At 41.1% G+C, this 27,083-nt stretch overlaps 1 protein-coding gene across 1 annotated transcript in view; it reads left to right on the plus strand.

The window, feature by feature from the left end:
- LOC140933364 (fibrocystin-L-like) overlaps positions 1-27,083 on the plus strand; it is a 63,426-nt gene that overhangs the window by 23,770 nt on the left and 12,573 nt on the right. Inside the window, exons 21-46 of the mRNA XM_073382906.1 lie at positions 394-972; positions 2,433-2,912; positions 3,329-3,622; positions 3,953-4,103; positions 4,423-4,946; positions 7,797-8,124; positions 8,823-9,057; positions 9,465-9,642; positions 9,975-10,226; positions 11,300-11,485; positions 12,424-12,730; positions 13,097-13,314; positions 14,115-14,462; positions 15,295-15,909; positions 16,362-16,520; positions 16,704-16,910; positions 17,321-17,647; positions 19,241-19,484; positions 19,734-19,951; positions 20,242-20,467; positions 21,406-21,794; positions 22,107-22,310; positions 23,044-23,684; positions 24,349-24,940; positions 25,511-25,711; positions 26,323-26,586. Of these exons, the coding sequence (XP_073239007.1) occupies positions 394-972; positions 2,433-2,912; positions 3,329-3,622; positions 3,953-4,103; positions 4,423-4,946; positions 7,797-8,124; positions 8,823-9,057; positions 9,465-9,642; positions 9,975-10,226; positions 11,300-11,485; positions 12,424-12,730; positions 13,097-13,314; positions 14,115-14,462; positions 15,295-15,909; positions 16,362-16,520; positions 16,704-16,910; positions 17,321-17,647; positions 19,241-19,484; positions 19,734-19,951; positions 20,242-20,467; positions 21,406-21,794; positions 22,107-22,310; positions 23,044-23,684; positions 24,349-24,940; positions 25,511-25,711; positions 26,323-26,586 (8,367 nt within the window). The remainder of the gene's footprint in view (positions 1-393; positions 973-2,432; positions 2,913-3,328; positions 3,623-3,952; positions 4,104-4,422; positions 4,947-7,796; positions 8,125-8,822; positions 9,058-9,464; positions 9,643-9,974; positions 10,227-11,299; positions 11,486-12,423; positions 12,731-13,096; positions 13,315-14,114; positions 14,463-15,294; positions 15,910-16,361; positions 16,521-16,703; positions 16,911-17,320; positions 17,648-19,240; positions 19,485-19,733; positions 19,952-20,241; positions 20,468-21,405; positions 21,795-22,106; positions 22,311-23,043; positions 23,685-24,348; positions 24,941-25,510; positions 25,712-26,322; positions 26,587-27,083) is intronic.

A 27,083-nucleotide genomic window follows, 5' to 3' on the forward strand; every position in this document is an offset into this window, starting at 1 on the left:
TGATGTGTCAGTACCGAGATCTGGGTAGTGCTTCTGATTGGTCACCCCGGGAAATTTGCATCTAGCAATCAGAAGCACTGCTTAACCAGATTTGGTTATTGACACGTCATTATTATGGAAATTTTGTTCTTGTTCCTCAGACGTCATTTCATGAGGACGCCAGTGGTGGCGTAGCAAATGTCGGCCGTTTTGTCAGCCCAAAGTGCCTATTGCATACAAACCGGCGTTCACTTTACGGTTAGTTAAGGTTAATTTAGTGCTTTATGTATGGGGAGACACAAAATATCACAAGCAAGCGATTTAATACTGTTTTCCCTACTCTAAAAACCAATAATTAAGCAAACAACTGCGTATATAAACATAACTAAGGGGGGACTTTTGTTTCCTTCAAAGGATTCAGTACAAGCCAAGGCGGTAACAGAGTGACAATCGCTAGTGTCCCTTGCAAAGTTACTTTCTTCTCTCTTACCGAGATCCGCTGTGTAACCGGACCGCGATCGGGTGACATACAAAGTAAAGTACGAATAGAGGTTGACAACCGTGGAATTGCGACCCAGGACCGCGCAGATTTTCAGTACATAGATCTGTGGTCGTCCCCGTTATCCTGGGGCTACAAGAGCCCTCCAGGAAAGGGAGAGCCTGTTTTAATTTTGAAAGGACAAACGATTCTACTAGACGAAGATACTCCTGTTTTGTCAATTCTCATCATAAGAGGACGGCTTATTTTCGACGAAAAAGACCTAACGCTAAATGCTAAGAAGATTCTTGTAGTTGATGGTGGGAAACTTCAAGTTGGTACTGCTTCGAAGCCATTTCAGCACAAGGCTAAGATAGTACTCCACGGTCACTTACACAACAAACGTCTGCCCATATTTGGAACCAAGGTCTTGGCGGTAAGAGAGGGCACTTTAGACCTGCACGGCAGAGTTGTGCCGATCACGTGGACACAGTTAGCAAAGACTGCTGTACCAGGTATGTTAACAAATGTAATAAAACTATGACTAAAGAGGAACAGTTAAGGTACTTACGGTGGAAACGAGCATGCCTTATTATAGTATCTGTCCATTAACGTAGAAGTGCCGAAACGTGCTGCAACCGTTGTTAGCCACCGCAGAAGTCATATATTATTTATTATTAAAAACTGAATCATTGGATAATGCAATTCTAGCATTTTGATTGGCTTAGCCGTTATGGTATATGAGCTATTATACCATGCTCTCCATATATGGTCGGTATATGCGTCAGTTTAAAATTGGAAGCTAGTTGAGATTTTTTTCGCGAAGGATAGAACGGCGCCCGAAGCAAATTGTCTTAATTCATTTCTTAGAATACTAGAAATGCAATTTCATCGAAAGAAAAAAGACAAAAACAAATAAAAAAGCCACAAGAGCTTGTTTGAAAGTTTGTCGAAAAACACATGAAAACACATGGAACTAAAGTACCTTGATCAGCTACGAAAGAAGACAAGTGCTGTTTCTTCATGATCGCGAAGCCATTCGCCGATCGAGTCACTCGCTGATAGATAACTGCGGTTTGTTTATCCGACATCAAGAATATAAATCACAAGTAACCAGCTACAAATACAGGCTAAGCAGCCATTCACTAGAGCAATCGAGGCGGCAGTATAGCTTCTTTTCTCGTTTAGAAAAACCAGCTTGTGGCTTCAAAAAAACTTCATAACAAGCGACCGAGGTAATAGTTTTTCTCCGTTGTTCTTACTTTTATAACCGCACCGAAAATTCAAATTCACAGTAATTTCGAGGGCTGTCACTTAAAAATTCTTTTCCTTCACATTATCTGCCACGTTTTTTTAGCTGTTCTGCTGTGTAAAATCCTAGAATCCCGATGAGTTTTTAAAAAACTAATGTTTATCGCTACAATGTTTTGATTTTTCATTCATGCAGTCCAGGCGAGTCCGTTCCCGAGTTGACAGTTTTGATAGACGTGTGACATGTGAATAGCGGAAGCCCCTTGTCTTTTCCGGTTTGTTCTAGTCGGAGAGATTCAACGAAATTTTGTGGGCGTTTTTAATAAAACAACTCGCGCTTGTTGCTTATGAGATGACTATAGCCAACTCGGCGCTACGCGCCTCGTTGTCTATCCATCATCTCATATCCAACGTGCCCTCGTGGAATAATTGTTAATTAGTCCCTGCTTGTTCAAGAGTTAGATAACGCTATCCACTGGATAAATCTCTTCCCAGTGGATAGAGAGCATCCGGGCCAGACATATTTCTAAAATGCTCCTAAAGAAGATTTGCAAAGAAAACTGTGTAAAATGCGGCTGTTTCGGCTTTTCTGTCCTTACCAGTCTCTAATTCTTGTTAATGCATGTGAACCATCGGCATCTTTTAACATCAGCTTGTTTTTGAACTCCCGCTTCCCTCATTTGTTGTGTGATTTCAAGCCTGATCTGATATCCTTTATTCTAAGGTGATACACAGCTCAGTCTAAAGCATTCCGTGACGTGGAAGATTGGCGATCAAATTGTGCTCGCGTCGACGAGCCGAAGTCCGGAAGAAAACGAGGAGTTAAGCATCACGAGCGTTTCCAATGATGGCCGAACCATTGGTATCACTCCACGTGTTAAATACAAGCATATTTCTCTTGCTCAAAATATCAGTGGAAGGTACATAGAAACACGAGCCGAGGTTGGACTGCTTACTCGGAATGTTGTCGTCGAAGGTTCGGAGAATGATGAATGGTCGGAAAAGATTCCGGAATGCCCCGAAGATTTTGATCCGGGAATCTTTGCAGTTCAGACATGCTTCCAAGGTCGGTACGGTGAGGAAACGGCAAGTGAGCAGTTTGGGTCCCAGATCATGATCAACGCTAAAATGCAAAGCAAGGGACTCGTGACTGGCAGAATATCCTATGTTGAGGTCCGCAAAGCTGGCCAAGCATTTGGATTAGGTAAGACTGTAACTAAGGGCACTTTCCAAAACTGGTCAGAACTGTCAGAACGCAGTCATTTTGACGATGAAATAGGCTTTTTCCAAGAGCTTTTGCTGAACAACTATCTTCTTCGTGCACTCTATTTAGGATTTGACTGATCTGGCTGGATAAGTTTGGTTAAAAGTGAATTCTTATTACGACGAGAATGGTCTGGCCGGTAGGTTCTGACATGGAAAGCGCCCTTAAACGTAAAATCCATTGAGATAATCTAGTAGCACTCTGCAACAGTTATCAAAATTAATGTACTGTGTGCAGCGACAACAAGTTAAACAAAAAGCACTGCTTTCGCGTTTCGCGGATTTTCATAAAAAAAGTGTCAAACCTCTTCCAGGTTATCTCGTCAAAAGCTGTTTCTAATAAATGTCGTTTTTTAGGCCGCTACCCAATCCATTTCCACTTGAGTGGCGACGTATCGGGCTCTTACGTCCGCGGTTGCGCGATTCATCACACTTTCAACCGTGCGGTGACAGTTCATGGCGTAACCGGATTAGTGGTAGAACACAACGTCGCCTATCACATCAAGGGTCACGCATACTTCATTGAGGACGGAATAGAGACTGGTAACACGATACAGTACAACTTGGGAGTCTTCGTGCAATCCTCCAGCACATTGCTGACAACTGATTCCACGCCTGCCACGTTTTGGGTGACAAATCCAAATAACACTAGTAAGTCAAGGGCGTTTTGCTGGTTGTTTCTTCCACTGACTTGCTCGGCTGTTTCTTGAAAATAATGCTAAGGACTCGTCGACGTTCACTCTAACTGCTTATGTTGAATAAGAGCGCCTAGTAACAAAAATTAAAAAAGTGGAAAACAAACGAAATGTATTCTTAGTAATGAATGATAAAAGAAATGTCACACTAAATGAAGGAAACTAGTAATAATCTACCGTGAGTCTTAACCGTTCTTTGGCCTTGAATAAATGATGGTGACAGGTTATTTGCTTCTGAGTTTTTTTCCCCTTCTTTATTTGTTAATTTGTTTGCTCACATTTTCAGTCCGTCATAATGCCGCTGCTGGTGGCAGTCACCATGGATACTGGTACAACTTGCCTAACCATCCTGGGGGTCCTTCATTCACAACGTCCGTATGTCCTAAGAACGCACCTTTAGGAGAATTTCAGAACAATACAGCACATTCTTTTGGAAGGTAAGAAGAAATCATACTGTCATTTCCAGGCAGCAATGAATGATTAGCAGTTTACAAGACTGAGGGTTTGTATGGTTGTGCTCGATTCTCAGTGTCATTAGTTAGATTTTGGGCCATTTTTCGGCTATCCGGTGAAATTTTAGCTGTCAATTAAGTTTTTGGATCTCATAAGTCAGTTGTCTCAGCACTCTCTCTCAACTCTTAGCTGAGAGTGAAAATTTTGACTAGTTCTTTAGTATCAGTTAAACCACATGCACGATTATGTATTTGCGCTAGAGAAACAACTAGCTAATGATGTTTACTTCACTGACCATATTAGGTATGGTGTTTGGATCTTCCAAGACTACTTTCCAATGAAAGGAGGTGCCTGTAATTCTAAAGTATCAGAACCCGCTAAATTCTACACATTGCTGGCTTACAACAATCTGAAAGGCTTCGAGCTAACTAACGGTGGAGCTATTCAGACAATAAATTTCACTGTCATAGACAACAAAGAAGCTGGGATTGAGTTCACTCAAGTCAATGCTCCTTGGGGTGAAAACGGACCTTTAGTGAAAGACTCCCTTATCATGGGACATAGTGCTGTAAGTGGAAGTCCCTCTGCATGTACTCAAGGTGGACTTGTTGCACCACAGTCTTCGCGCCTTACGGTATCTGGAACTACTTTCGTAAACTTTGATGCGCCATCATGCGCCGCTCTTCGCGCATGCTCATTTTGTGTGTCGCGAGAAGGGGGTTTCACCACAAGGTTTGAGAAAACGAAGCTTTTGAACTCACCAAATAAGGCAGCCTTCGAATGGGAGCACGAAGCTGTGTTCGAGGATCTGGATGGCACCTTGACAGGTAAGGATACATGTGCTGAGCTCAGTGATAACTACTTCGTTGCTTTATATATTTACTTATATATCTACCTGGAGTTATGAAAACCGGGTTAGCGAACATTTTGTAATTTTTCTCAACTTCCCCTGTCTCAAAGCTTGTTTACTGTGTTGTTTGCTTATGTCGTTTTTTTTGTGTGCTTATTTTGTGGTTAGGGATTTGTGTAGAAGTGGTTGTAGACAGAATTACTATCTTTCTCTCCCCCCCCCCCCACCCCTATCTTTTCCCTACCCACAATTCTTTCTTTAAGGCAAGTGACTGTTATTTGAAATCAGCGCGCGCCTGAAGCTGGTTTCGGTGCCGTTTAGCAGTTTAGTCTTATATATTGGTCAAAGTGTATTGGAAAAGTTTCCCGGAGAGCATCATGTAAAGCTGTGAGATGGGACAAAGTTATTACCGGGGGGGGGGGGGGGAAGCTACTTCCTATACATTCTCTTAAATAAAATCCAAACTATGTTCTCACAACTTGCAAAGCGATCAGCAAGGCTTTTGCCAGCGGATTTGTGTACTGATCATGCGCATTACGTCAAAAACCATAGATCAACGGTCTTGAGAACAAACAAAATCATGGCGGTCTAAGGCGGGACAGTTTCTCACTATTATGTTTGGGTAATTCGTAAATTTATTGATTTTATGTCGCTTTTCAGACATAGTGTGTGGTTTTCCTTTTCTGTCAAACAATTTCCCTCTGCAGAGTTTGGAATATGCAACATATAACTCCGTATAGCTGATAAGAACCGCCCGAAGAGTTGAGCAAATCGAGCGGTGTTTTGCTGCAAACCTTAGGAAAGTTAAAGTCGCTTCAAGCTACAGAGCTTTCAGTAGTAGTTGTGATTTGTCTGTTAGGATCGTTTTGAATATTAACTTTGGGTTCAAGGTGTTGACTGATCGTAATAAACGAAGTGAAATGTTATGAAGTGTGAATGTTTATTCAGTTATGATATGTAGAGCTGTAAGTTCATATTTATAAAGCTCTCTGAATATACTTGCTTTCGATAAATTTGACACTTTCTCAGTAATTTTTATCAGCATCAAGTTATCCTTGCCCGGCAAAAACGATGTAACCTGTAAATCGATCGCGCGCGTTGTTTTTGGTTAAGATCTAACACGGTTGCGTTTTAGTTTCCCCCGCAATTTCAGTACCGAAAAGACAAATCCGATATGCAAGAAAAGCAAAGATGCATGATATTATTTTTTTCAATTTTTTAAGCATTTCTGATTTCCTCTGCCGGTTCGCTTCTTCTAAAATGTCTAAAAGTATTTACTGTGGGAAAGACACTTCAATTGTCCGTTGACCACCACGCAGGGTGACCGCTTTGCAAGTTGTGAGAACATCGTTTCTCGGTCCCAGACCTCGTCTTTCCCCCCCCCCCCCCGGTTATTACTATTCGCAGAGTCTGCATCGTCCAATATCGTATTGTATTCTCATTTCATTTGGCTAAACGGATCAATCACCCTGATCCGGGCTGAGACAGAAAGGTACGATATTGTTCGCTTTTCTAAGGTGACCACCGAGTCTTTGGCCTCGGGAACAGGCTCTTAGGAGTCAAATGAATTAGGTGAGAGCAAAATTGCAGGTGAACTTTGACCCGGGCCAAGACTTTTTTTTCTGGTGTGAAAACAAGGCTAAGGTGATCCGCCGACGGTGTGACTTTACATCCGGGAACTTGAATAAGAGAAAGAGAAAAGTCCAGAAGTGTTTATGTGGCAATAGGCTGAATTTTCCCAGTTGTTAGATGATATTTCGCTTATGTTAAACGTGAGAAGATTATGCGTGGTTGTGGATAGCCTTACCAGTGCCGCGAAAGTGTGTGATTGTGTGATTTCCGCATGGTGTTGACAGGTATGTGATCGCGTGGTTGAACTGCGGTTTCGCCAAAATATTCTGTGCCAGCCATTAGTATTGTTTCGTCGGTGTTTAGCTCAGCTGATTGTCTCTCGGAAAATCTACTGTAGGTCTAGTTTCAGCGGGCTCTAATGGCATTGAACCATAGGCCGGTTTTTGCAGATAAGAAAGTGATAATTTGCGCACTATGTTTCATTCAGTTTGTTGTCTATTTCATGCAGAATCCTGTTGTTTATGGGACCGCGAAAAAAGTACTGTTTTGCTTACTATTTAAGTTGTTTTTGTAAACCTAAACCAGGTACTCTTTCGCTGCAGTTCACTCAACTTAAAAGTTTCTACACTGAAATGTCACCGGTTTGAAACTTCGCGAAGTCAGTTTACTGAATAAATGTTCAAAAATTTGCGTCATTTTAAATTTGGACTCGTTGGAATGCTTGTAGGGACCATTAAGTTACTGCCCGGCGTCAGATAAAGGCTTTTAATCGGCCTTTGAATGAGAGTTGTTGTTTTAAATTCCCAAGTAGTAGAATGAGTTGATATTTTTGCTAACCCGGTTTTCAAAAATCCAGGTATATATATCTTTAAACAGAGTAGCCGCAACAGGATTAAGCCAGTTATCGAGTAGCCCAGAGACTCCTCCTCTGCTGAGAAAAGTTAGACCATATCTTTACGCTGTTACTATTTTCTATTAGTGGTGTTTTTTTTTCTCCGGGGGATAAAGGAGAACAAATGGCCTTACGTCAACACTCAATGGTTTCAGTCTTTCGGCTTTGCAAAAAGCCCTCTAAAAGCCGATCTAACCAGGCATCCGCTTAAAATTTTGAATTCGATCAGTTTTATGTGCTAGTCTTTCCTATATTATACATTTCTTTTCTCTACAAGCTGAATGAGGCAAAAACAATGCATAAATGAGGCAAAAACCAACAACTTACTGATTCAGCGACAACCACTTTTGTCCATAACCGCAGGTCTTCGTGGAGGAGGAAGCATTCTTCCATCAAACCCTAATCTTCCTTCAAAACATTGTTTCCAGTCCAAATCTGCTAGTGTGGGCAAGGTTCTTGGTAGCGTGTGTAACTCGACCATGCGTTTCCGTCGGCTCGCTTGGAATGGAATCAGCCCCAAGTCTTTAGATGGCTGCTCTGCTCTTCTTACTAATGAAGCTGGCACTAGCCGGATTCCCTGGAGATTTATGAGAGTGACTCACAATAGGGGCTGGATGGCAACGGTGATTTTGGGACAAAACTACAACTTCAGTTATGACAACGCTCCTCAGCTCACCAATATATCTTACAGGTGCGTTTGCGTAGATGTATTAATGATCGTAAGATAAGGATAGAACGATTTTCGTTTAACTTTGAAATGATTACACGCGTACAAAACTAATATATAGATTTAGCCAGGGCTGAAAGTGATTTTCCGGTTAATAAATTTGTAACTTACATCAAGAGAGAATAATGGGACTTGTAGCCACTGCAAAGAAATCGATCTTGAGTTAAAGAGCTTGTTAGACCCTGTAATTACTGGGACTTTCAAGAAACGGCTCTCTGAGGGCAAAAAAGGGCAGTATTGTGATTAGTGTCTGCAGTCTCGGAATAAAATTGGAGATTCCCTGCATGACTGAGTTCATCATCTGTGTTTTTCCCGTCTTGCTTACAACCGAAGTGTGCGGTCAACTTAAATCGTAAGAATTATTGTCTTTAAAATTTTGACATGTACATGTTGTCTCCTTGTAAACAGTGTACGTCAAACGGCAAACGCGAATTTGTACCACGTGACCATGTTTCCCCTTTACTTGTCGTTTACTGTTCAATTTTTCTACTCATAAATTAGAAGTTTCTTGCAATTTTTTATCCATAAGAATTGTTTTGAGCTGTTTTATCTGCTCATTTTCTATTTTGAGAAATTCTCAACTTGAATCTGACGTTTGACGTTTGCCGTATACGTGAAGCTTAATCTCTCTAGTGACGGTTTCATTGCATTTACGTTTTCAGCGCTGTATTCTACGAATTTGGAGACCAGGACTTTCTGTGGATAACACATCCTATGAAACAGACTCCAGATATGATTTCTACAACCGGCAAGTTTGTTAACATGACCAGCGGAATACCATTTGAAGGGAATGCGTCAAATGGTGATTGGTACTATAATAACGTAACCAAGAAATTGACATACATTGTATCAGGGAGGGGAGAGGCGGGCCTTGTGAACAGACAGGTTAAGTTGAAAGTAAGTCTAGTATGTTTTTTGCCTTTTTCGAGTTGCATTGGCTCATACTACCTTGATCATAACGTGTACTAGTTTAGGATTTCCGTTCGCCTAACGAGTATTCTTGCAAGCAAAAATGCAAAAATGATTTTGCTGTAGTACATACAGTGAAACCTCGTTTTAAGGAACCTCTATATAACGACGTCCTGGGTATAACGTACGATTTTCTTTACCCCAGTAATGGTGAAATATATGAAAAAGAACCTCGATATATCGAAACTTCCCTAGAGGGAAGGCATTTTGCCAATCCCTTGGCCCTTCGTTATATGGAGGTTCCACTGTGTTTGTAATCCTTTTCACGGACAAGATTTCTGTGGACATTGTTTTCTTCTGGTTGGCAACCTCCTCACTACGACGGTTTTTTGTAGGTGGAACGCTGCTATTTTAAGGACTGTATCAAACCTATTCCACCCCCACCCCCTGAGAAACGCCCATTAGAGTACCTGCGATGGTCAGTGGAAGAGGATTGGTATTGGGCAGATCCCGGATATGGTGGACACAACAAACAACTACCGAAAGACGGAGATGACGTCATCATTAAACAGAGTAAGCAATAAGCCATTTCTGGGTCAACCCCAAGCCTCTGTTTTAAAGTGAGGCTAAGTGCGAAGCCATTGATAGGAAAATGATTTTTATTCTCATTCAAATAAATATCATTTTCACAAGAACGTTTTTGCACTCGGCCTCGTTTTGAAAGTGAGAATTTTCGGATTTCGGAAATGGCCTATTAAAGGCATTGTAATCTTGGCAAACCGGATTTGGTTGATTAAATGACTGATTGATTAATTGATTCATCGATCCATTTCCCCAGCTTGCCTTTCTTCTTGCTTCCTTGACTGATAAAAATTGATTGACGTATTCTTTCGTTGATATTTTAGACTTGTGGATGGTGGCAGACACTGAACTTCCCTCAATGAGAAAGCTCTTTATATATGGCACACTGGAATTAGAACCCCACATGGACTTTGTCCTCAATGCCACGTACATCGTGGTTGGTAACGGAGGCAACTTAATCATTGGCTGGGAAGACACACCAATGAAAGGCAGTGTATTAATCAGCTTGAACGGAAATCACGATACCCCGGACATTCCTATCCAAGATGGTCCAAACGTCGGTTCTAAAGCTCTGGGTCAGTAATAAAAGTGTATGAAGGATATGGTGTATTTAACACAGTGTCCAACCCAATTCTCAGTTTGTCTACATAAAACGGATTGCCTCGCTGCTAATTTATCAATGTCAACGTATCCATGGCGATGTGATTAGTTGCACTACTTCATGCGCTAAGCTTTTTATGGCCGCATGCCCCCGTTCAGGGAAGGCTTAGTCAATACGCCGTATTTTTATATAGCTGGAAGTGTTTTTTTTGTTTCCAAACAGCGCGCGCTCTCATTGGTTACGTCGAGGTCACATGGCATCTAACAATGAAACTGTTTCCCGCCAAAATTTCTGAGCGGACATCATTACAAAATCTATGACGTCAGAGGGTCACAGTGCCCTGTTGTCCTCTGCTTTGCCTCGGGAACATTGAGATTCTCGGGAGACAAAAATTATCTGTTGCCCTCGGGACCATATTTAGTGTTCTAAGTGAGTCCGTAACTGAGAACGTAGATCTTTAACTTCCACAGGAGACCCGATACCACCACAAAACAAACTTGACCCGGCTGTTGCTGCAGCCCCTTTATCGTTCGAAAAATGCTTTTGGTGATGAATTTCGAGGGCATTTGGTGCCTCGGTATGATGCAGGCACTAAAATGTTTATTGAAGTGCGTTTTTTTTCTTTACTGTAAGTTTGTTAGGATACAACAGTCGCACATGTTTATTGGCTTGCTGCTTTCTTACCCCTTTCACTCTCAGAAGAAAACAAAGTAAAAAGTAGACAAAGGATGAAATTTCGTTCGATAAAATGTTGAGAAAAAGGAATTACTGGGTGATAGTACTACCAAAGAGGTTTTATTTGATTGGTCACACCACAGTGTTTCGTCAGAGACTCAGTAGGTAGAACCACCTTAGCAGACTCCATTACTCACTATGGGAGGCAAAGGTCCTTTTCATGGTCCAGGATTAAATAATTCATTTTTACTTCACTCACACACTATAGTTTTATCGTCTAAGTAAACTGCATATCTAAAGTTTCATTGCATTATTATCAAACGCAGCGTTTAAACTTACCCTCATTCTCAACTTATCTATTGTCTCAACCAGCTGTTTTTGGCAACATGGAGATTCACGGTTTTAACAGGTCGGTGTACTGGAGCCGATTGAGCAAAACTGCTCACTCCGGAAGTGACGTCATTCATTTGGAAGAGATGGTGGACTGGAAGCGCGGTGACGAAATTGTCATTGCGCCAACTTCCTTTGAGCCTTACCACACCGAAATCCTTAAAATAGGTAAGGTTGAAAAATTTTTTGTGGTTGTTGTCTTTTTTCGTTTTACGGTCATGATTTGAATATTAGGGAACTTAAGCAGCAGCATTTTTGAGCGACGGACGTCAACCAGAAGTGGACTTGTTGCATCATTGGGGAGTGGTTTGCATGGTTGAGACTCTCGGGTAAATCGCCTTTATAAGAGAAAAGGAACTCAGCAATACAAATTTGTTAGCCTCAAGGCCTTACTTCCGGCTGACGTGCGTCGCTCCAAAACGCCTTTGTCTAAGCTCCCTATTGTCTTATGTCCATCTCGAACCTCGAGCCACCAATGAATTAGGTACACTAAAGTAAGTTTCGTTTAGCAGTTTGCCACGTTGAAATCTTTAAACATAGGTGAGGTTAAATTGCTCATTGCCCCCTTTTTACGCTCATGGTTTGGGAAAGCGTCTTTTGTCCGTTTCAAACACGGTGTGACACTCAGGGGACAAACCTAACTGTATAATTAAGTAGGACAGAAGTAATTTGGTTCAGCAGTTTTAGATCGGTATTTGCGGCGCAAGAGGCATTATCCGACACTGCAGAAGCAGAGGATTAATAAGGTAAGCTAATCGTCCGCCGAGCCTAATGCACCGAATGCACAACCTAGTTTGATTTAGACTCTCCTTATAATTACAATGGACATATGTCTGGTTGTCTGTTCAGTGTGGTCCGTGCAGTATTGTCTGGTCCGGTGTATGTGACCGGATTGAATCAGTTGTCGCTCTAAGATGAACCTAAAAGTTCATGTTAAGCAAGGTGGATCGATCGGAGCTCTTGAGTGATGCGGCGTCTGAACCGTGCCTGACAGATTTTATCAGGACCTTATTATTGGTGTGTTGAGTAGTCGGCTCAACCAAATTGACTTTTACCATCACTGACAAAAAAAATTCAATCTCTTCTTTTTCACCCGTCTGATTCAGTAAATGTTGAACTCGATGGAAAGACTCTTCGGCTCAATCAAACTCTGCAGCACAGACACTTGGCCGATTCATACACCACAGGAGACTGGAACTACACATTAGCTGCCGAAGTTGGTCTGCTGACCAGAAATATCGTGATAGAGGGCGCAGATGATACTACACAAGCTCTAGATAAGCATTCATTCGGCTGCCGGGTGCTGTTTGGCTCGTTTGAAGGCAGCAGTGCTTTAAGTCGTCGAATTCGCGTGGAGAATGTAGAGTTTCGTCATTGTGGACAGGAAGGATGGTCTGATCCACATGATCCTAGGTGAGAATCGAATAAGGTGGGCGAGGGGGGAGGAGAAAACGGAAAGTACTGTTTAAAAAAAAAGGAACGTTTCAATAGCCAAAACGACTCAAAACCGCCCATTAGCTACTGTGTTATATATATTGGAGACAGATTTGACAGGAAAGCGGTTTAATTTAATTTGCATATTTTCTAAAATAAACTTTAAAAAATTAGTAAATTTCTTTTCCCTTTCATTGGCTAAGAAAGAATCAAAGTAATTTTAACGTTTTTTAAAATTTTAAGTGACGTAGTCTTTGAAGTTACCTGTTGCAATTATTGTTGTTGATTTTGCTGAAAGAATACATCAACGGGGTCTAAAATCATGTCTTTTAAATCTTGCTACAGATATTCTGTAGCTGTACTGGATGCTGGCAGTCTAAAGACTTCTTATATTCGAGGCAATTCTTTCCGTGATGGATTTAACACCGCCATTGGGGTGTTTGGAACAGATGATTTAACCATCCTTGATAACGTCATTCACCACACAGTAGGCTCGGCTGTGATAGTCTGGGGAAGAAACAATAAAGTCTTGCATAATTTAGCTGTCTTGAGCGTTTCTCCAGGTATTGAATCTTTGATATTAATTAAGATGTACTTTTTCATTAATAATTCATGAAGAAAGCAAATCACTACCCTTATGGTTGTTGAGATAGTGGATCATGATTTCCATAAAATTTGCAGACTTTAAGCTTTGACTAAGGTATCTCCTCGGGTGTTACAAAAACTAAGTAACACCCGCATCTGCTCGCCTCTAACTTTGACGGTACAAAGCGCGTTCAGATGATTAAGAGTTGACCATGGAATGGCCCTTATGCGTGATTACGTCAGAGGAAAAAATTTCACCACCAAACTTCGCTTTAGCCTGCGAAAGCGTCCGTTTCTCCTCGCTCTTCGCCGCTGGTGACGTTCACATTTGTACTTTTGGTGGGTGGGTAGGTATTCTTTTCCACTCTGCTGCCTTGTTAATTCCTTTACAATTTCAAAACGAGACTTGATGGTAAAATTTGCTCGCCTGACGTAAACTTACATAAGGGCCATAATACATAATACATAATCCCATAATACACCTTGTTTGTCCTAAACAATTTTGCGTTAGTACAGAAGAATCCCGATAACTGGAACTGGGATCACTCGAATTGTTTTTCGTTTCCTTTCAGAATTCGAGTTATCGGGGTTCTACTGTATTGTCTTCAGTTTCTCTTAGGACAAAACAGAGAAAAAAATGTGCAAATGGCCACTATGTATATAGCTTTCATTGCATTAAAAAAAACTTTGTTAAGTACCTAATAAAACAAGCCTACAAAACAAAACGTAAACAAACCTATTAACAATTCTGATGTGATATAAAATTGATTTTTAATAGCTACCTTCAAGGGGAGACACGAAGATGAAAACCAGCTTTGGCACGCTTCCTTTGACATCAGCAAGACTTCTGAAGTTACTTTAAGGCATAACGCGGCAGCTGGAAGCGAGAGAGTTGGGTTCGACATCCGAGGAGAAAACTGCTACCAAGAAAACCCCGAAGGACGCTGGAGTGCAAATACCGCACACACCACCCTACACGGGGTACATATTGGCTATCACGACGGGCTTCCAGGCTGTCTAAAGATTGCAAATTTTGTGATTTGGAAGAACTGGGACTATGGTGTATTTGGCTTCCCTAAGTCTAGAGTGATTGTTCAAGATACAGTTGTAGCTGATAGTTATATAGGTAACGAGATTCATACTTTTAGTGATAATTATGCTTTGTCACGTATCAATACTATTCCTATCCTCAGTTTCCGCTGAAAATAAAGACAAAACTAAAATATTTATTTGCCTTTATAAAGAATTGATTACTGTTATAAAAACGCAATGACTGAGTGAGCGATCAACAGTGGTTACAGTACGCTCTCACCCTCTGATGTCTGCCCTTTCAGAAACGTTTAGAAGGAAAGAGTTTATCGGTCTTCAAGATTTTCTTAACTTCACAGCTCAACGCATTCCAGTTGTACCCGCTGTTTAGTCGGCAAACTACAAATGATAAATTGTTGGCATCGCCTTTTGCCATGTGTTTTAGATGTTTCAGAGAAAACAAATAAGCAAGAGAGGATAAAGGGGCTAAGTTAATTCCAATTACCGTAAATCCTCTATTAAGCCCCCCGAGGGCCTTATTTATTTCATGCAAGCCCATTTGAGACGGGGGGCGGGGATGGGGCTTATTTGATTTAGCAGAGACGATGGTATCAGTTCAAGAATACAAAGTGGAAAATCTCAAGTACAAGAAGGTTCGAGATCATGCAGCCGAGGATCAGAATCAAATCCGAACTTCCAGTTGGTAAATAAACCATCTTGAATCAGTCCACACAAAGTTTTACAGTCATGATTGATTTATACAGTTTATCCTTTAATAGTTAAGAATTGTTAGGGGAAGGGGGGGTGGGACTTATTTGAGATGGGGTGTCTTAAAAGAGGATTTACGGTAAGACAAAATTTTATTTCATGTGCCCTCGCTGATCATGTTAAAAGTATTATGTCTCAGTTTTTTCCTTTTAAATTCTCAGGTTTTCTTATAAACATCTGGAACCCACCTGCCCTTTCTCACCATACCGCTGACAAATTTGTTCGTCTTGACCGAGTGTTGATAGTTGGCACTAGCCCCAGTGTGGATTGCCGCAGTTTTAGGATTGAGCCGCGTAATTCAGGTATCACAAAAAAAGTGCGTCCACCCCGTTACAAAGGAGGTGGCAATATAGGTTTTATGCTTTCATCGTTCGCCTCCACGCCCGGTTTGGCACCTGAGAAACCCTGGCATTTACTCACCTCTGCCCCCGCGATACGAGGGGTTGTAAGACTGAGCAATGTTGGATTCGCTCATTTTGGAACAAGGTGCGGTGAGGAGAGTGTTGTTTTCAGCACTAATCCAGGCTCCCCTGATGCGTTTCATCCAGTATTGGCGCAGGGCATTTCTATGTACAATGTTGACAGTGATAAGCTTTTTCACATACCGCCATCAAATATTGGGTGGATAAACCCCTCAGATTGCGTTGATATGGACTGTGATGGAGCTAAGCATGTTCTAATCAAGGATCTAGACGGAAGTCTAACTGGCGTCGCAGGCGGAAGTGTGATTCCCAGGGCTGAGTATGAGTGGAATGGAGACCGCCGTAGGGGATTAGGTAGGAAAATTTGATTGTAAGTACGAAAACCCTACACGTTTATCAGTGCCTAGTTTGAGAGATGCTCTATGCCATTTATCTTATGCACCTCAAGGGCATATCGTACGCAGTAATCAATATCTTTTATTACGCTCTCTAAATGGTATTGTCATCGTTTTTTAACAGAATACAGAAAGATAAAAAAAGTATTACCTGTTAGTATATAATGTGCTAATGGGACGTTTTAAAGAAGGCATGGCCGCCCCCAAATTAGCACCGCACCGACAAGGCGCTAGGCAAATTTGATACACAATCTAGAGCTCTTTCGGGTAAATATGGTACGGACTTGTACAAGTATATAAGCTGTCAAACACTAAAAAGGTACACTGTTTTGACTTATTATCGTGATTCTGAGATGGTACGCTTGAGTTTGTTGGCCAGAGATTGAGCAATTGTCTTTTTTTGTCCTGTAGGAGATTACCGCATACCGCGACCGCTACTGACGGCATCAGACGGCTCACGTCTCAATGCCTCTGTTGTTGCGCCACATCATGGTATAGTTCGAGGCACGCGTGCGCAGAGCTTTTGCTCCTGGATTATTGACTGGAATGCATACAAATGCTCCACCCTAGGTAAGAATTTAAAATTACTGGAAGCAGGGAATTCGAATATGCTCAAATTGACACATGTATATCTTCGAAAGAGGACCACCATGTTCCTCTGTTTTCATCATTGAAAAAGTAGCAAAACACATACACTAAACGTTATTCTCATGAAATCTGTACAAGAATAACCCACGATTTTTTTCTTCTTAGACTACCAGATGCTTGTTATAGAGAGTTTAGACGCTGATACAGAACTTCGCAGGCTCTCTCCAGTGGCCCTTTCAGCCAATGGCTACACAGATCTGCTTAACGGTCCCATGGATCATGGATGTTGCTTCGGTTATTCTTGCATGGAAAGATTATCGACATTCTACTCAATAGTGGCAGCACAAAATAATTACACCCTTTATTTTACAGGTAAGCAAATAATTAGTGCTCTTGCACTTGTTAGCGATCTGAATCAAATTCAACTGGTACAACTGTGACCACTTCCGATTCTCAAATGGAGTTCTTGTTTGCGCTAGCAGGTTGCCCTAGAGTTCAGTAGTTCAGCAGGGACCAGTTACTCCTTTGTTTACAGTGGAATCTCATTAACTTGCGATGGAATACATTAACGTTTGTAAAACCATTAATTGCAACCCGTTTTATTCTCTTTAAGTTCGCCCATCCTTGCTTTGTCTTCGTTTGTTTTGGCTACGTTATATCTATCTTGTTTTGATGTTTTAAACAGTTATCTTTACGTTTTCATTCAATTTGGTGGCAGTTACCGTTTTCTGAATTTTGACAACACAGCTCCTTAAAACTTTTCATTGTTGTTGTTTTTCTAGGCACCAATCCACAGAATCTTCGCCTGACCTTACTTAACGCAAACGAAACTCAAGCTGTTCGTGTGGCCATCTGGTACTCCACACCCCGGCGCTTAGACGTGTATCGCGCAGGCGTGTACATGTATCCAACTAACGCAAAGCTCGACGCACAAAACTTTAGCTACAAAAAGAAGGATCCCAGTCTCCCTGATGACCAGTTTGAGCCGTCGCTCAGTAGCATCAGCGGAGCTAACTATTATGAGCGTGAAAGTCAGCTGCTCTACGTTGTAGTTAAAGGAAATATCGCAGTGGACATAAGGACAGCTCCTGTTATACAAGTCAAACTAGGTGAGAGGGGAGCTCGACTGTACAGTCAAACCCTGTTAATACGGATACCCAGGGGGCCATAGAAAGTGTCCGTATTAACGCGGTGTCCGTATTAAGCGAGTGATGTTATTAAAGTAAAACAACGCCTTTTAGAGCAATTTTCAATTGAGTGTTGAAAGTAATCCAGGATTGAATTGGTTTTGCTTTACTGTGCTGTTTGATTGGTCTAGAAAACTCGCGCCACCCTCTCAGCCAATCAGATGTAAACTAAAACCAATCGCTCCTTGGTCACTCGCGTTTTCCCGCGCTACAGGCCGGTTACACGCGTTTACTTCGAGTTGCCATTGGCTCCCTCTGATAATTTCCTTTACTCTGATTGGCCGTTGTGATTACTTTGGTTTTGGTTTTCGACACTCAATTGAAAAGCGCTCTATTAGAACATAATTCTAAGGAAATAAAAATAGGACATTACCATTGTCAAATTAAACATCTCTAACGTTAACGAAGCCGTAATTCCGCGGACTAAATACTGGACACACTCAAAAGTCGCTCATCTCAGCATAGCTCGTTTGATGCCAGAAGTAGTCCTAAAATTGACGTCTACAATTCGTCTGATCCGGTGTACTGTAGCGCTAAGACCCACAACATGCTGTCAACTGAAAGATTTTTATGCCCCCTGCTTGCTTGCCAATGAAGATTTGTACTGAACAATGTGCATTGCTAGGGGTGAGCTCGGTTTGCTGGGAGAACTAGACGGACACCATTATTTGCCGTAATTTGGCCACTTCGTTAAAGGAGCTGTGTCACGAAATTCAACCAAATTAGGATGTTACAAAATGCCCGTTAAATTAAGAGAAACATAAAAATAACCGCTTAAAACTTTAAAGGAAGGTTAAAATAACATAACAAAAATAACAGATGCAACGGATGGGCAAAACTGAAGAAGATTGAAACGAATTGAAATCAGGGTTTTTGAAAACTGTTCAGCCTAACAGCTTTTCAGAGTTGGTCCCTGCTGCTTGCAACTTCAAAAATAATGCTCAGGAGACATATTTGTTTGTCACAGATCTCTGATTTTGTAATTTACATGTAATTTCCTTGCTTACTTTAAGTTCCATACCGATTGAGGGCGAGTAATTGGCAAAATTAAACAAAACGAACTGGACTGCCGTGACACAGCCCCTTTAAGTGGCCGTTTATTGATAATACCAAATCAGATGAAACAAAAACCGGAAATGAAAACCTTATCCCAGCGACGGTGAGGACAAACACGCCAAGACCCTGATCGACCTGTGTCACAACTACGTCATTACAATCCAATATTTTGTGGATTACAATCCGCTCATTATTAAACCAATTATTTGTGAGTTGCATGTACATGTTATATTACTAGCCAATAATTTGTGGATTGCTGTCGCCTCATATTCAAACCAGTTCTGTGTGTTTAACAACTGTTTCATGACAATCCAATTATTTATTGATTACCTTATACCTATTTCTATCTGACTGTGCGGCTGGGCAAAAGAGGACAAAGCACACTTATTGTCTAATTGATGCATTTTCTTTCTTCATCGCTGCTGTTTTAACTGAAATTTTCTGTTTTTTACTTTCTAGGCAGCAAACCTGTACATTTCAACGACTTCTTTGAAAAAAATTTAATCCAAAATCTCGCCGCGCTTCTTGGCATTGACGAGTCTCTCATCAGGGTGGTGGAGATTGTGAATGCTGCGGGAGATTCACGAAGGAGGCGAAGAGATTCTGACGATGACACGATGACTGTAACGCTAGAAATCGGTGATCCACCGCAAAAGAAAATTCCTTTTAAACCAGAGGAAACGTATGTTCCTGGAAACTCAAGGTGATCTTTGGTCTATCGTCAATTCGACTGTCAACGTTTGAATTTCCTATTGCGTCTTACATTTGGTACTTTAATAAATAGTTTGTTGTTGTTGTTGTTTTGTGCTTGTAAAAATAGAGAACACGAATTTAAAAATATTAAATGTACTGTGAAATCTAAAGAAAGCCATAGTGCATCCCTCTCCGAATTTCTAAGTTTGCAGTGTTCATTTGATGACCTGGCGATCACTTTAATTTGTCACTTGTGTAGTTATACCACGGCTACTCCAGTTACCATGCCAACCACAACACCGGCCCCAATGGATCAGTATATCGCTCTCCAGTCCTTGGCGTCCAAAACTGTGGCAGCAGCACAGACAGGTCGCATGGCATCCTTAGTTAATCTTGATATCTTATCCGTTGAAGTGACAGATCCCGAACCCCCGCGGGAACTCCCGAAGGGATGGAAACGAGCTACACCCGAGGATGGTAATTATTCTGTTTAAACCATCTTCCCCGTAGAACTGTTAGAATTCTGAGAAACCTTGTCGAAAAACAGGTGGCAGGAAATAAAATTTTGCTTCCACTGATCGCACTTTACTGACCTGTTGCTCTTTTCGCGAACTATAGTAAGTGACTCTTCGATATACTGACCTAAAACGTCGATGCTTTGCCTTGCTTTCTAAATCTACGTCCTTTTTTTCGTGTAAACTGAATAGCCATGCCAGTAGCATTGAAGGAGTGCTTGAACTGTTAATTGTGATTGGTGTCTATTTCAGCGGGCCCAAAGAATGGTACTTGGCGGTTTGATCAAGTAGAGTCGATGAAAGAAGGCAACAAGTCCAGTCCAGTTCATGATTACCTCATTCCAGTCAGACTCGTTGTGTTGCAGCAGCCTTTTGGAGCCAACGAAACAGTTCCGTTCCTTGTGCAACCCAAGCTGAGGATGGTAAATGAATTAAACCGTACGGTCAGCTTGCTGGGGCATGGCCAGCAAGGACAATGGTACGTATTCCTAGACAATACTAATAATCAACGTCGTCATCATTACCACCACCACCACCACCACCACCACCGTCATCACCATCATCATCATCATCATCATCATTATCACCACCAACAACAACAATACCAACACCAATTACCAACACCACCACCACCATCATCACCATCACCATCACCACCATCATCACCATCACCGTCACCACCATCATCACCATCATCATCGTCGCCATCATCCTCATTATCACCACCACACCACCACCACCAACAACAACAACAACACCAACACCAATTACCATCACCATCACCACCATCATCACCATCATCATCACCATCATCATCACCATCATCGTCGTCGCCGTCATCATCATCATCATCATCATCATCATCATCATCATCATCATCATCATCATCATCATCTTAAGAGAGCCTCATTCGCAAATAGAAATGGTGCTATTCATTTTGATGTTTTGTAAGAGTAGTCTGATGGAAGGGGACACCGTTGTTTCTAACGTAGACATTCTCAATTTGTTCCATGCAAAAGGAATAATTATTTAAAAAATACCTCTCTAAGGCGGATGGAAGCTAGTCTCTTATTCCTTTCTTTCTTTCTTTTTTGATTCATTTAGTCTTTTTCCTAATTTGTTAGTCATTTTAGATGTTTATTTATGCGACAAAACCAACTGTTGAATGCCTTTAAGCCCTGTGTGTGCGTACTACACTGGGATAACCTTTTCTCCTTAAGTGGTCCGCTTAGTTCGTTTACCTATTTTAGGCACGTAATGTTACCATAGAAACCTGTCCTTCACATTTTACTCGATTCATGTATCTGAATATCGCTTAAGATAAGACTAGGAGCGTCAAATTCTAACTGGAAATAACTTTGAAATAGAAAACTAATTCTAAAGCAGAGCCAACAACGATCTTTTTTATTTTGTTAGGTATGTAACGGCGTCTATCATGAATGGCACAGGAGACCCAGAGGCCCTATTAGGTGGAAATACTACAGTGCCTTTTACTGATGGCTGGGCAAATTTCACAAATCTCAGCATCAGCCATAACGATACAGATTATGTGCTAGAATACAAGGTGACCTTCCCTGTGGAGGCAAACTTCACTGCCCATTCAGAATCGTTTGAAGTCAAGGAGCGGATTTTGTATTTCACACTGGTCAGTCATCCTCGGGACGCCAACGAAACCGTTCCCTTTGGTCAGCAGCCTTTGGTTGAAGTCCGCGATGCTGCTAATGGAGAATTGGTGACGAATACTGGCTGGAAAGGACGTAAATGGATTTGCAAAGCATCTTTAAGGGATCAACAAAGTCTTAAAGGTCAGATAAATAAAATAAGAATTTTTTAGCCCATTTCACGTAACCTAGAAGAGTGGGAACAGTGCAACTTTATTGCATAACTCACAGTTACTTTGACACACTTCTTGTCATCTTTACAAAGTTTATTTATAGCATAGGATCCGTTATGCGCAGCCGAAGATGGGAATTATCCTGTGCAATGGTAAAAGAAGGGCGTTTTTTTTTAAATCTGTCTTTCTTTATAGTGCCCCTACGTAATAGCAAAAGACTTGGAAAGCTTTTCCATTCGGTTCCCTTGGAGTTAGACATAAATCTTTATTTTTCCATTGGCAGGCAATCTCAGTGGGGCAGCTTCTGTCGAGTTTTCGGCCGGTGTTGCATCTTTCACTGATCTCTCCATTAATCATGAAGGGAAAAGCTACGTACTGGACCTGGAGGCGTTCACTGTTCCTTCCTCTCGTTACCAGTTCTCTACTAACACTGAACCATTTGATGTAAAAGAGAGGCTCCTAGAACTAGTAATCTCGCAGCAGCCGGGTAAGGATGAAGACGGTCATTATACGTTTCTGGAAAACTGCCCACCTACCCCTCCCTTAAGTCAGCATTAACACTTACTTCTCACTTAGGGCAAAATGTTGACCTAGGGGATGGGGTAGGTGGGTAGGTTCTTAGTATTTTGCCAATCATTCGATAATTTACAGGGTGGCTGCTAGGCAATTTGACGCATGTTCAGGGCAAGTAAGATACAATATAAGGCTTGAAGTAACATTTGAATTTTCAAAGCCAGTAGCTTAAACAAGGCTGATTTTTCCACTCGTAAATTGTAGCTTTATTATAATTCTATAATTTTCTTCTCTATAGCGGTCAAGAGAATAAGATATATTTTATACCCGCGAGTTATATTTTAGTGATATTATGGCGACTAAAGACCACCGAGTGTTTGCATATTCTGTGCCTTTTAGGAGTACGTTTGCATTACGGTTTTGAATGTTTGAATAAAATTCAACAGCCCGTCTTAGACAACAACTTCTATCCCTTATTGATAGACACTTGAATTCCCTGTTGCATGTATGGAATCAAACATAAGACATACTTCTCAATTTCAGATAATTGTGACCTTCCAAGTGATTATAGAATTAAACGCTTACTGTTTAATTATATCTTATCCTTAATCAACTTGCTGTCAGAAATCGTGAGAAGCTGTTCTTCTAGACTGCCATTTCTTTCGCCCACGCTATTTGCTAATTCATTTTATATTCTATCCAATAAGGTGATTGTAATGACACAGTTTCTTGTGGCTTCCAACCTATACTTGAGATCCGTGATATTGCTACAAATACTCTGGTTGGTAATCTGGGATGGCGCGGACGAACTTGGAAGGTGCAGGCTACCATGGAACAGGGAGCTGGGAACGAGGTGATTATCGGCTTAACTCATTTCCAGATCCCTCGCTCAGGACATGCGGAGTTTTCAAACATCAGCTTTTATGACGTGGCCTCTGGCTATAAAATGAAGTTTGAAGTTACGGTCACTCCTGACTCCCAGACCTACTCAGGAATGGTTGCGATCTCAAACACATTTGATGTAAACCCTCGCCAGTTTTACCTGGATATCGCAACCCAAGTTTCCAATGCGAATCAATCAGTAATATTTGGCACACAACCCGTGGTGGAAGTTCGCGATCTGGGAACTGGAAAGCGTGCCACACCCTTGAAAACCCCTTGGTGGATTGCAGTATCGCTTTTTTCTAATCCCAAGTCAGGGAAGGCATTCTTAAATGGAACTTTCAATGTTTCAGTCGTCAAGGAACAAGCTGTTTTTACCGATCTTCTCATAACGTTGTATGGACACGGCTATGTGCTGAAGTTTGAATCAAGCTACGGCCTCAGTGTCTTCTCAGATCCTTTTGAGGTAAGAAAGTGCGTTTCTTACATGAACCGCTGTAAGCGCTTTGGATGTTTCTTTCTTTCCAATTCGCTAGTTTTGAGAGAAATGTACCGCGTACCAAGTAACAAGCCGGAAAGAACTACCGCTTTGGTAGGCGGGTATTGGCGTAGTCAGCCCATAGACCAGTAGGCCCAGGCCTACAAATTTTTGGTTTGATCACTCTAGACTTGTAATAAATTGTGCATTGTAGGGGTGAGCTAAAGTGTTAGTGAGGTTAGTGCTTACTAGTCATGCGTGTAATCAGCGGAATTATAAACAATAATTTTTCATGATATGTGGAAAAGTAAGTCAGCCAGGCCTACAACAAGTCGAAAAGCTGGCTACGCCCTTGGCGGGAAAGTGTTTAATTGAATTCTTTTTGGCAATATAGTAGCATTTCTGAGAACAATGTCTATAACTAACGGTTATAGTTGTTTTTAATAATTCCTGTTTCTCTATTATAGCCTGACAATGCAACTACAATGGTTTCCCTTGTTAATTATCATCAATAAGATAAAATTATTTTCACTAATCAATTATTATTGTGGTTTGTTTTCCGTTTGCTTGTTAAGTGGTTGTCTGATAACTATGTAAATCAAGTAAACGTATGCTGATTTCAACCCTCCAAAACATTTCTCCGCTTCTTTAGGTTCACTACGTCAACGATTATTCCCCAGTCTTTGTTAACTCGAGCGGCAATTACATCGTCAACATTTCCGAGGCAGTATCGATTGGTTCCTTTGTAATCAATATCCATGCGACAGACAGCGATAAAGGGAGCCAGGGAGATGTTTACTATGCTCTGATTGGAAGAAATACTGGAAACAGTTTCAATTTGAATCGGACTTCAGGCGCTATGACCACTGCAAAGAAACTCGACCGGGAAACAACTGCATCTTACCATTTGGTTGTAAAAGCCTTTGATGGCGCTGTCCAGGAGAAAATTCGTTTCACTCTGGGGCGCGTTCTGGTGAAAATTGAAGACATAAACGACAACGCACCACAGTTTACTAAAGAGGAATTTACATCAAGTGTGAATGAAACCGCTAACCTTGGCGACGTCGTTCTGCGTGTGTGGGCGCTGGACAGTGATGCAGGCATGAACTCCGAATTAAAGTTTTCTATCACATCCGGGAACACTGATGGATATTTTGATATAATACCTAGTACAGGTGACATAGCTGTGAAGAAATCCCTTGACTTGGAAGGACAATCTCCACCGTCGCTTCGCTATAGTCTTGGTAAACTTTTATTATCCTTTTTATTATTGCAGGCGACAAGAGGAGCACGCAATCCTAATCTCTAGGTTGTTATTACGCTTGCGTCGCATGTATGTAGCCAGCATTCGTTTGAACTTCCACTAAGAATGATGTGTGGAATGCACAGAGCGCACTTCGATCACGCGCGTTTGGACCTTCTGTCACTCCTTATCTGATCACGCATGTTTTGACCATCTGTCACGTGAAACTTACGCACAGTAACGCTTTTATTCCAGCACAGCGCTGGAGCAAAAGCGTTTTGACCTTCGATCTTTTTCGCCCACACTCCGTAACCTTTGGTTATTTCTAGTTATAATTATTATTTGCTGTTTTATCAATTCTTTTGCTGACTATATTTTTGTTGCTACCGGTAATCAAAAAGCACAACATGATCGTGCAGGTGACTTTCACATTATTTATCCATTATTTATTAAAAATTTAGCTTCACTTGCGCAGCTGGCCAAATTTCTTTATTATTTTTTTTGTTTATTATTTTTTTCAGTTTTTTACCGTATTTTCGTGTTAATTCTTTAGTAATGTCCTGTCTTTCAGGTGTTCACGTGACTGATATGGGCGTACCTCCCCTGAGTAACTCAACAACTGTTACAGTAAATATCTCGCCAGTCAACGAGTTTTCACCAGAGTTTACTCACAGTTCGTTTTCCGAAGTGAATGTGAAGGAAAATCAAGCCACTGGAAACGGTTTAGTTTTGTTTAACGTGAATGCTACGGATAAAGATTTTGGACGACAAGGTGAAATCCCTATAACAAGATGAAAACATTTTAGCAGTAAGAAAATGTAATAAGACAGAGAGTAAGAGCTATGGTACACTTACTGCATAAACCAAAAGGCTTACTTTCCTAAAAATTCTCCTAACCTACTTGTTTGTCAGTCCACAAGAGGCTTCCAAAAGCAGAAAGGTGTTACTCTCCAATCCATAAGAAAGAAAAGAAAAGTTAGCTCGCTTATTTTTATTGAAGGAGGTTAAGCCCTCTTCGATCGTCGGAAGTAAGAAAAAAATTAAAAAAGTAAAACTTTTAAGATTTTAGAACCTGTTTCCGCCCCTGCGACATTCTCACTAAACACGTGGTAGAATGTCGATGGCTATGACGTTTTCCCGCCAAAATGATGCTAGTTCACGCGCACGCATTACTTGATACTATTTGTCCTCGCAGTGATTCTTAACATAGAATTAAAGGTCATTTTCTAGTCTTAACTCTGGAGATCACAGGTATTAAGTTTCGAGAGCTGGGAAAAAAAGCAGACTGAAGCTTATTAAAGGGGATACAACTTTATTACTGATTGGTACATTTCATTACACCGCTGGAAATTAACCCAGTTTTTTTACTTGTTCACTCTACAGGATTAGTTCACTATTACATTTTCTCTGGTAATGATGAAAGAAAATTCCAAATAAATCCTACTACTGGCCTTGTTAAGCTTATGTCACCGCTGGACTATGAGACTGCACCCAACTATACACTTATCATCCGGGCTTCCGATACGGGCAAGCATGCGCGGTATGCTGAGTTCACCCTGTTTGTGGAGGTTGATGACGTCAACGATAACTCTCCTCAATTTGAGAAGAATATGACTACTGTTGATGTAGCCGAAACACTCTCCATCGGTGAGGAATTATGAATGAAGATTTATAAGACATCAGTTTTAGAAATAAAACGCAAGTTATATGCAATCGAAGGTTTGAAAGGCACTTGAGCGGAGCAAATAGTTGAGGAAATAGCAAATTTTGGAGCCGAAAACCGTGAAACATATAGGTCAAGTCTACTTTCATTTCCTTTATTGCAATCAACAGCGCTAGCATTTATGACTTCTATTTTATCAAAGTATGTTGTTGCCAAGTAACGTTAAGATTGGCAGTTTTTTGCTCTTTTCATCCAACAGTTTAAATTATGTGTAAGGTCTACCAAGCCTCACTTATATGCAACTTGTTTAATTTTTTTGTCTGTTGGTTGGTTGGTTTGTTTTCTTATCAGTTCACATAAAAACTTATAATCGAAAAGTATGCTACTGATTTCGTACTTACTCTTTTTGAACAAATGTAATGAAAGGAGGGTATGAAGATTATAAAAAGTATACCGTAAAGCAAAAACCACAATTTGTTTT

This window comes from Porites lutea, chromosome 4 (genome assembly GCF_958299795.1).
Source record: "Porites lutea chromosome 4, jaPorLute2.1, whole genome shotgun sequence".
Classification (NCBI taxonomy): Eukaryota; Metazoa; Cnidaria; class Anthozoa; order Scleractinia; family Poritidae; genus Porites; species Porites lutea.